The 11,155-nt window shown below is 39.2% G+C and overlaps 1 protein-coding gene across 1 annotated transcript; it reads left to right on the forward strand.

The window, feature by feature from the left end:
• The first annotated feature begins 8,230 nt into the window (after nt 1-8,230).
• On the forward strand, nt 8,231-9,197 carry LOC102278374 (olfactory receptor 2AP1-like). The gene is given in 2 exon segments (XM_014481751.2): nt 8,231-8,326; nt 8,328-9,197. Coding segments are annotated over 2 exon segments (966 nt in total).
• The last annotated feature ends 1,958 nt before the right edge of the window (nt 9,198-11,155 follow it).

The following is an 11,155-nucleotide window of genomic DNA, read 5'->3' on the forward strand; positions in this document are numbered from 1 at the left end:
AAAAGTCACACTGTCTTGGAAGTGTGAAGTGATAGCTCATTGTGGTTTTGATTTGCATTTCTCTTAATGATGTTTGAATTATTTTCATTAGTGATTTTGAGCACATTTTCATGTACTGACTATTTACTTGTATGTCTATTTGGAAAATGTTGACTAGTTTCTCTTTAAGTGAAGTATAGTTGAATCATAATGTTGTGTTAGTTTCTGGTGTACAGCAAAGCGATTCAGACATATATATATATATTCAGATTCTTTTCCATTATAGGTTCTGTTCAGTTCAGTTCAGTCACTCAGTCATGTCTGACTCTTTGTGATCTCATGAACTGCAGCACACCAGGCTTCCCTGTCCATCACCAACTCCCAGAGTTTACTCAAACTCATGTCCACAGAGTCAGTGATGCCATCCAACCATCTCATCCTCTGCCATCCCTTCTCCTTTCAGTCTTTCCCAGTATCAGGGTCTTTTCCAATGAGTCCATTCTTCAAATCAGGTGGCCAAAGTATTTGGAACTTCAGCTTCAGCCTCAGTCTTTCCAATGAATATTCAGGATTGATTATAGGTTATTATAAATTACTGAATATAGTTACTTTTACCATATCGTTGGACCTTACTGTTGATCTATTTTACATATAGTAGTATAAATCTGTTAATCCTAAACTCCTGATTCCCCCACTTTCCATTAATTAAATGTAGCCATAAGTTTGTTTTCTATGCCTGTGAGTCTGTTTCTGTTTCATAAGTAAGTTCATTTGTATAATTGTTTATGTTTCCATACATAAGTGCTATTATATGGTATTTGTTTTTCTCTGTCTGACTTAATTCATTTAGTTTGAAGTAGGTCCATCCACGTTGCCGCAAATGGCATTATTTCAATCTTTTTATGGCTGAATAATATTTCGTCACACACCCATCCACCATATCTTCTGTATCCATTTATCTATTGATGGACACTTAGATTTCTTCCATGTCTTGGCTATTGTAGACGGTACTGCTGCAAACATTGGGGTGCATGTATCTTTTCAAAATAGAGTTTTTGTCTTTTCCAGTTATATGCCCAGAGATGGGATTGCTGGATTATATGGCAACTTTATTTTAGTTTTTTAAGGAACCTTTATACTGTTCTCTATAGTGGCTTTACCAGTTTACATTCTCACCAACAGTGTAGGAGGATTCCTTTTCTCCACACTCTCTCTAGCATTTATTATTTGTAAAATTTTTTTTGAGAGGGAAATAAAGTTTATTAAAGTGGGAGACACAGAACAGCGGGCCAGCTCAAGGGAGAACCGACGTTGAACAGGGGTCCTTAGTCCACTTTCATACCCAGGATGCAAGCCGTGGGATGGGGGTCTTGCGGGTCATTTGCTGATTGGATGAGGCGCGTACACTGGGTGGGGGAGAGTAGGGCAAATACCTTCTCCCTCTGGGGTAGGAGGGGAGACAGGTTACACTGTTCCATTATAGTTACAACGTGGGGGAGGGAAGGACGATAACGGTCGGTTTTCTGTTCCTGTGTTCCAAGACGCTCCTCGGTTTTATCTGCTCTCTCGTCCTTGGCTCACCACATTCCTCCCTCTTTATTTTTAGGGCCAATTATTTGCCCCCTTTTGATACCCTGCTCATGTCTAACTATCTACCTGTTTCCCTTCTCAGGCACTTGGGAACCCAATCTCAAAGATTTGTAGACTTTTGATGATGGCCATTCTGACTGGTTGCACCTTATTGAAGTTTTGATTTGCATTTGTCTATTAATAAGTGATGTTGAGCATCTTTTCATGTGCTTGTTAGCGACCTGGATGTCTTCTTTGGAGAAATGTGTACTTAGGTCTTCTGCCAATTTATTGATTGGGTGGTCTGTTTTTTTGATATTGAGCTGTATGAGGTATTTGTATATTTTGGAGTTTCAACCCTTAGAATTCAGTTGGGTAGATGCTGAATGTATATGTGTCTGAGGAAGTTCATTGGTTGTTGCAGAAAGCATAAAAGTGTCAAATTAACAATGAATGAATTGTATGAACTGTAATGAAAATTGTGTAAAATATGTCCTCCCTAACCTATACTGTCCTTGTAACATCTTCAAAGGAAATTAGTCATAATTACCCTAGAGTGTACAAAATACCACGTAACACTACGTGAGAAAAGGTACAGTTAGATGTTTTCTTACGAACCTTGTGTCTGCTTTGAAATGCAACATCTTTGAATAAATATTTTTAATGACAAAAATCAACAATGAAAAAAAAAAATCAACAGTGAAGTATGGGGAGCACGATCAAGATGGCAGAGCAGGAGAATGCAAAACTTTACCTCCCTCCATGAGTCGATCAAAAATACATATACATGCAGAACAATGCTCACTGAAAACTGCTAACAGCTGGAGACTGACAGAAAGCCTGCTGCGGAACCAAGGCTGTCAGACAGAGCCACGTGGTGTTTCCTTGGGAGGGATCTGTGCCTCTGGAAGGGGGCTCAGTGAAGAAGGGAGATTACAAGGGCAGAGGACCTCTCTGGGGGGCTAGGAGTTCAAGCTACATGAGTGTCACTGCCCTGGGGTCTGACACATGAAGATGGGAACCCCGGGGGGCAAGAGGACTGGTGAGACTGAAAGGAGGGGTGTGGGAAGGCTAGGCTTCACTTATGAGGAGTGAGCACGTGCGTGCGTGCACACAAAACGGGGTGTAGAGGGCAGACTGAAACTGCCTGGGTGGCTGGCCTGTTTTACCTGGTCACCCTGGAATGCACCCTAACGGAGTGTAGCAACTGCTCTGGCCCCACCTGCTTCACGACGCAGCTCCACCGCAGGTTATGAATGCTTGTGCTGTTGGGGGAGAGAGGATACTTGAAAGGAATGGAAGCAGTTCAGACCCAATAGTTTTAAACAAATTTAATATCTGATATTCTGGAGTTCACCTGTGTGAGTGCTCAGTTGCTAAGTGGTGTTTGCAACCCCCTGGACTGTAGCCCACCAAATTCCTCTGTCCATGGAATTCTCCAGGCAAGAATACTGGAGTGGGTTGCCATTTCCTTCCCCAAGGGATCTTCCTGACCCAGGGATCCAACCATGTCTTCTGTGTTGCAGGCACCTAGGATGCCCTATAGAGTTCACATTCACTGTTAACAATGTACAAAAACTAGAAATTAGCAAGAGCTTTATAAAGAATACTTTGCTTGGCAACTTAAAACCTTCCTGCACAACTTCAAGGCTCCTAGGTGATGCAGTGGTAAAAAATCCCCCTGCCCATGCAGGAGATGCCAGAGACGTGGGTTCCATCCCTGAGTCAGAAAGATCCCCTGGAGTAGGAACTGGCAATCCACACCAGTATTCTTACCTGAGAAATCCTATGGATAGAAGAACTTGGCAGGCTATATGGGGTTGCAAAGAGCTGGGCGCGACTGAGCACGCATGTACCATACAACTACAAAGATCTACTTGAAATCACTGCTATAGAAAATTGAACATTTAATCTTCAAGAATTTAAGCTCCTGGAATTTCTCATTGCTCCTTCCCTTTCATCATTGCTTTGGATATATTCTTTGTCTTTTTTTAAAAAACTCATATGATTTCTACATTGAAAATCACCCAAAGCTTAAATGTGTCATTTCACCTTCTGATATCAAAAGCTGATGCATTAGAAAGACAATTTTCAGTCATTGGCAGAAAGTAGCATTAAGAGCGGAATCAGGCAAACTTGTACAATTAAAGTTTTTTTTTGTTAAAAAAAAGAAAGCAATTCACAACTGGGGTAAAATATTCTCAGTCCTGTCATGACAAGTATGTAGAATATATAATCTTTGGGGTAAAAAAGCAAACCCAAATGAATAAAAGCCCTGACAATTAAAAATGAGCAAGACTTTTTAACAGGCACTTCACAGAAAAGGATTTCTATTTGTCACAAGTATATAAAAGAAGTGTTCATCATAAGTAGTCATTAGGAAAATGTAAATCAAGATGAAATACTACTAGAATGTCTCCAGTTTTTAAAAGTTGAACTATATTTGATATTATACAAATTTCAATGCCATTCCCCCAAATCGTCCCCCACTATCCCTCTCCCACAGAGTCCAAAAGACTGTTCTGTACATCTGTGTCTCTTTTGCTGTCTCACATACAGGATTATCACACCATCTTTCTAAATTCCATATATATGCATTAGTATACTGTATTGGTGTTTTTCTTTCTGGCTTACTTCACTGTATATGGCAAAACCAATACAATACTGTAAAGTAATTAACCTCCAATTAAAATAAATAAATTTATATTTAAAAATAAATTAAAAAATAATAAAAATAAAAGTTGAACTATATTTGATATTATATATGTTTAATGTGGTCAAGTGTTGATATGTACATGTATGAATGCAATATGATTGTCATGGTAGCATTAAATAAGATCTTGATCATGTCGTGTAATCATTTCTTTTCTTTTGGTCAGAATAAATGAGATATAATCTCTTAGCACTTTTGATATTTATAATGCAACATTTCTTTTTATAATCAATATGTTAGATTTCCAGGACTTATTTATCTACTAGTTGCAAGTTTGTGCCCTTAAACAAAATCTCTCCTACATTCCCTCCCCTACCCCTCAGCAACCACTATTTTACTCTAATTTTTATGAGTTCACCTATTTTAGATTCTACATATAAGTAATATCATACAGTATTTGTCTTTCTCTGACTTGGCATGATGTCACGAAGGTCGTCCATCAATGTTGGCACAAATGGGATTTCCTTTTCCTCATAATTGAATAATATCCCATTGTATATGCATGTATATACATACATTTCCCATCTTCTTTACCAGTTCATCCCTAGCAGAAATTTAGGTTGAATCTATGTGATGGCTATTTTGAATAATAGTGCAATAAACATAGGAGTGCCAATATGTCTCCCGTATTCGGTTTTCATTTACTTTGGGTATATAATCAGAGGTCGGTTGCTCTATCATATGTTAGTTCTATTTTTAGTTTTTTGAGGAACCTCCATATTGTTTTCCATAGTGGCTGAATGAATTTACAGAAGTGCACCAATTAAATGACTTAGAGACTAAGTGTTGGTGAGAAAGTGGAGCACCTTAAATTCTCATGCATTGCTGCTGAGAGCTTAAATCCAGTTTTGGAAACTGTTTTACAGGTGTTAAGACCTGTCCTATAATTAATTCAATACTTTTACTCCAAGTTATATATTCAGGAGAAATGAATGCTATGTCTTCAAAAAGACTTTTACAAGAATATTCATAGCAGCTTTATTCATGGTAGCCCTGAACTAGAAAGGATGCAAATGCCCTTCTGTGGAGGAATGGAAAGCTCTGGCGTATACCTGTACAATGGACTACTACAAAACAATATAAAAGAGTAAATCATCCACCTAAACAGCAGGGGTAATTCCTACAGACATGTTGAGGGAAAAAGGCAGACAAAGGAATACATGCTATTTTGGATTTCTATGATTTTCAATAAACTGGCAAAAGTAAATTTTCATGATGAAATCAGTGTATTTCTTTGGTGTGGGTTATTGATTGGAAAAGGGAAAAAGCAAACTTATGAAATGAGATGGAAAAATGTCATTGCTTGATTTCAATAGAGGTTACATGACTGTTACATACACAAATTATTGATCTGTACAATTAAATTTTGTGTATTTTATCGAATGCAAGTAATAATTCAATAAATAAAATATCAGGTTAAAAAGAAAAAGGCAAAGTAATTCAAATGTAAAAAAGAGTTTCTGTTGTTTAAGCCTTTTTTAATACATGTAATTTATGATTTTTAAACTTTATAACTCTATTTGATAAATTTTCCAATTCCCTGGGTCAGGAAGATCCCCTGGAGAAGAAAATGACAACCCACTCCAGTATTCTCATCCATGAGAAATCCCATGGACAGAGGGGCCTGGCAGACTACAGTCTCTGGGTCACAAAAGAGTTGACACAACTTAGTGACTAAACAACAGCAGGGCGGTTGTGCAAAACCTGCCTTTGAGACATGCACGGAGGACTGTGCAGCCTGCTGGGAATGACAGTGGTGTGTTACCATACGCAGCGAAAGGGCAGTTATGATACATGTCGCCTGGAACTTCCCATTGCCAAATATGAAGCAATTAAATGCCCCCTGGGACTCTGTTGTGATTTTAGTTCCTATTCCATTAAAAAAACAAAAAACAAAAAACCCTCTTCTAATGAATTTGAAAGCTCCAAAGATGTGTCCATTGGGCCCAATGCATCCTCACTGGTGATGGTAAATAAGCCTGTGATAATTATACCATAAGGGCATTTGAATGTGTTCTTGCTTATGACTGCTGTGATCCTTCCCTATATGAGCTGGGGTGACTGGTTGATGGAAAAGTGACTGATAACAGGGTCATTAAATAAGGAAACTGACCTTTGTTGTCTCTTCTTTTTGACTCTCTTCTGGGATGGATGCACAACCAACCACATTTGTTGTTCAGGATGCACTGTAGAATGGAAATAATCATGTCCAGGTATTCCAAACAGAAACGCAGAAAGTGCTAGCACATGACTGGGGCAACTTGTGTTGTCTTCATGGTCCAGAATTTATCAGTCAGATTGCCATGGAAAAACTATGCCCGTTAATCCTAAAAGTTTGAAGCTTTTCTATTTTTAAATTGAACCTTAACAATTTCATACTAATTTAAGACGTAAGGCATCCATTAATTTTTTTTATTAGGTCAATGAAAAGTATATCTCAACCAAGTGTTTTTCCCACTTTCCGTTAACCTAGGAGAAAGATCCTGGTTTGTTTTAAGAAGACAGAGAAGCACATTGTGAAAGAAACACTGTTTTCCATGAGCTGCTTCATGGTGAGTACTTGACCACGGGACTAACTTGCAATCTAAAAGGTCAGATGTTTTAACCAGAGCCTTATGTTTAAGCTTCTAATGTGGACCATACATAGGTAAAGTAATAGTTTGGCCAAAAGGAATTAAATAAAATACAATCAAATTATGATTTCTTATTTACTAGAGCACTGATTTGCAGGAGATGCCCAGATGCCCAGATTGTTTCAATATACTTGGCTTACTCGGCTTCTAGTTGGGCACTGTCATTTTTTTTTTTTTTAATAAAAATAGAATGTTCCTCTAGTGATTGCAATGGAAATACAGGTTTTATTCTGCCACATGAAATACTTCCAATGTAAACAATTATTCCCAGAAAAAGGAACGTTGAAGAGTAATCTATGAAATAGTTGAGTGGCAGAGTGAAGAACTGCCATTCTGCTAGGCTGGCACAGTGTGAGGGGATTTGATCCACCCATTGAATGTGTATTCATTGGATTTGAACAACCGAGTCATGAGACCATTTCTCCCCACCTCCAGTTTTAGGTATGGTTTCTTTTAAACCCACAAGCTGTGTGGTTATGATACTATAACATACTAGCTTTACTGTTCACACTGGTAGTGCTGGTGTGTGTATGCGTACAATGTTGCTTTAGCCATGTCCGACTCTTTGTGACCCTATGGGCTGTAGCCCAACTGCCCCCTCCCACCGCCACCCGCCCCCACCTCCTCTGTCCATGGGATTCTCCAGCCAAGAATACTGGAGTAGATTGTTGTGCCCTTCTCCAGGGAATCTTCTTGACCCAGGAATCGAACCTGTATCTCTTATGTCTTCTGCATTGGCAGATGGGTTCTTTACCACTAGCACACACAGGTCTTGAAGAAAGAACTCAGGCTGAACAGACTTCAGGAAAATACCTGATTTGGAACCTGGTAGTAAGAAAACAGCTCTCTCACACCTTCTGTTACTGAAGAGTTAAAGTTAGGAGGCTTCCTACATTGCATGGCATCCCTGAAACATAGAAATTACCACTGTGACCCCATGAAAAATATTTTCTGCAGGATGACAGCCTCCACTCTTAACTGCTGTGTATGCGTCTGCAGGAGGTTTCATTTTGCATTGTTTACCTTGTGTACTATGATTCACAGATATTATTTTCCAAAAAAGTTAAGTGACACATTAAAAATTATTATAAAAAATAAAAACAAATCTTTAATTTTACCATTCAAAAATAACTTATAATTAATATAGTAATGTTATAATAGTAAAATATTTGTCATTTATTGTAAAGTAGTTTCAAAATATAAAATGATCCCTCCTTCACAAATATACCTGAAAGCAGTGTTTTTATTTTATTTTAGTTTTTTTAAAGTTGCTATCATTTAAATTCTTTATTCTTCAGTGATAGTATTTTCTGCTTCACAGATTAGGCAGAGAATGATGACAGTCAGAGACACAGAGAGAACTGTGGGGGTGAAAAATGAGTCCACCGTCCAGGAGTTCGTTCTGGAGGCGTTTCCTGCTGCCCAGCACTTGGGGGGGCCTCCTCTTCCTGGTGCACCTGCTCGCATACCTGGCCTCTATCATGGGAAACACAGTCATAATCCTCATCACCTGGGCTGACCATCGCCTCCAGACGCCAATGTATGTTTTGCTGAGCACTTTCTCCTTCTGCGAATGCTGTTTCATCACCACAGTCATTCCTAAACTGCTGTCCATCTTCCTTTCAGGAAGGCAAACAATTCCCTTTCCTGCTTGCCTCACACAAGCCTTTTTCTTTTTATTTATTGGAGCAGGAACTTTCTTTCTCATGGCAGTGATGTCATTGGATCGATACCTGGCCATCTGCAAGCCTCTGCACTATGCATCCATCATGAACCTGAGGGTTAGTTTCCTTCTGATTTTCTTGTGCTATTCCTTGTCCTTCATCTTCTTCACTGGTCTGATGCTCAGAGTTTCCCAGTTATCATTCTGTGGCCCCAATATCATCTCTCATTTCTTCTGTGACCTTGGCTCTTTAATTCATCTGTCCTGCTCTGACACCAGCTCTGTTGAAACGTATTTCTTCTTTGTTACTTCGTTTGTCATTCTACTATCCCTCATTGTAACCATCACTGCCTACAGCAACATAGTCGTCACAATCCTGCGACTCCCATCAGCCAAGGAGCGACAGAAAGCTTTCTCCACCTGCTCCTCTCACCTCATTGTCCTCTCCCTGATGTACGGCAGCTGTGTGTTTATTTACCTGAACCCAAAGCAGGTGGACAGGCTGGACTCCAACAAGGAGGCCGCCCTTGTGAACACAGTGGTGACCCCAGTGCTGAACCCTGTCATCTACACCCTGAGGAACAAGCAGGTCCACCAGGCTCTGAGGGACACACTGTCTAGGGTGAGGTGGCAGAAGTAGAGTTCGGAGGCTAAGTGGATCCTCTTGATCCTCCAGTTCAGTTTCCACCATTGGCAAAGTCTGTTCTCGAGAAGTTCTCCATATGGCAATCTATCTTGTGCTACTTTTAAGCTGGATGGGTACTGTCTTTATTCTGCAGTTCAATCTTGTACTTATGCTCAGTTGCTCAGTCATGTTGTTTGTGACCCCACGTACTGTAGCCCACCAGGCTCATCTGTCCATGGGATCTCCTGGGCAAGAATACTGGAGTAAGTTGCCATTTCCTCCTCCATGGCATCCCAACCCAGGGATCACACTTGTGTCTCCTGAGTCTCCTGCATTGGAATGCAGAGTCTTTCCCACTGGGCCACCTGTGAAGCCTTGTTCCTTTATTTGAAAATTTCATTTGTTCTCTATGTTGCTCTGATGATATCGTCCTTGATTTTCTGACTGGTCTTAGATGAATTCAAACCAAACAACATTTATGGAGCAACTATTATACATAAATCATAAGATACAATATCTTTAAGGTAATAATTCAAGTGTTGCCAATCAGATTTAATAAATGTTCATGATACATTCTGATGCTTTAATTTTCTGATACCTATGAAAAATAGATAGCACTGTTCTTTACCATTAGATATTTAGGTTAGAATTTTAAGAAACAAATTTGTTTCTGAAAACTATGAGAAGTCACAGTGCAAATTAATGTTTCTTCATTAACTGAATTTGTTTATGTAAATGAATCTGCTGTATGCTCACTGGTTCTTCTTCTCTGGGTCTACTGATGTTAGTGTCGTAACAACTCGGTGTATCTCCAGGTGGTTAAGATGAGCTCTTTAGTGTACCATCTTTGGCTGTATAAAACATTATTAAAATTTTCTTTAACTTCTTAAAACACAGACAAAAGCACATTTTTTTTTCATATTTCTGTAACTTTATTATTTATACCAGCAACTGGGAGAGTGTTTTATGGGATTTCCTAGCATAATAATTCTGGATGTTTGGTTAAAATCTACCCTGGATGAAAAGGAAATAAAAAGTGGTAACGTTAATGACATATGTAGTTACTAAATAAGTCTAGTTCATATGGTTGGCAAAACTTGTTAAAACCTGAAGATCAAAGGGGAACAATTGAGAAAATGCATGGACCTGCATTCTCTGTAGAACCTTTGGTCTACAATCCTGGGTGGTCCCCTGCCCTATTACAGGAGAGAGAGGACAATCAAGGTAAGCAAGTTTAAACCTGTGCGCTTATTTTTCTCTAACTGATGTTGCCAAGTTCTGGGTTCAACCGTTTGTTGAAAGGCATGATCCCAGTAGCAAATGCTTTCTTCCCATCCAAGAGGTATTTTCTCCTTAGTGGGATCTTAAGGTGTGGGAGCTGTTTCCCTTAACATGTCTTCCCTGTTAAGGTAAATTCTGGTTGACATTTTAGGTAGCAAAAACTAATAGGACTCAACCTTAGAAAACTTTAAAAGGAAAACAAGTGCATTAATATCTAACAAGTGGATTAAAGTGGAGTCACTTATCGTGTTTACAGGCTCACTGAGGCAGTGACTCCCGTCAGAAGACACTTGGCTCCAGTGGAGATCAGGTTCAGGCACATCTGACTGCGTGTGCATGGCCTGCTGGAACTTTATGTCTGAGTTGAGGGCATATCTTCCTTTTAGCTTGTTCTGAGAAAAAAAATTATATTTAAGGCATAATCTCATCAGGAAGAATTTTAGACTGTCAAAAGAGTGTTCGGTGATTTAGATTTTTAAGCTTGGGAACAGTTTGATTATAAGCAGTCCTATGGTTTTCCAAGGACAGGTATGTCTGTGTCACTCCTTTCTCCAAAGTAGAAATTAGGTGGGTAATTTTTGAGCCTGGTCTAAAAGTAGGGAACTCCTGAGAGTTGTGTGCATTAGATAAAAGAGCCATTTCTACTAGTCTTCACAGAGCTGATGTGGTCTAACTCACCAGTTTTCCATCTT

This window comes from Bos mutus, chromosome 28 (genome assembly GCF_027580195.1).
Source record: "Bos mutus isolate GX-2022 chromosome 28, NWIPB_WYAK_1.1, whole genome shotgun sequence".
Classification (NCBI taxonomy): Eukaryota; Metazoa; Chordata; class Mammalia; order Artiodactyla; family Bovidae; genus Bos; species Bos mutus.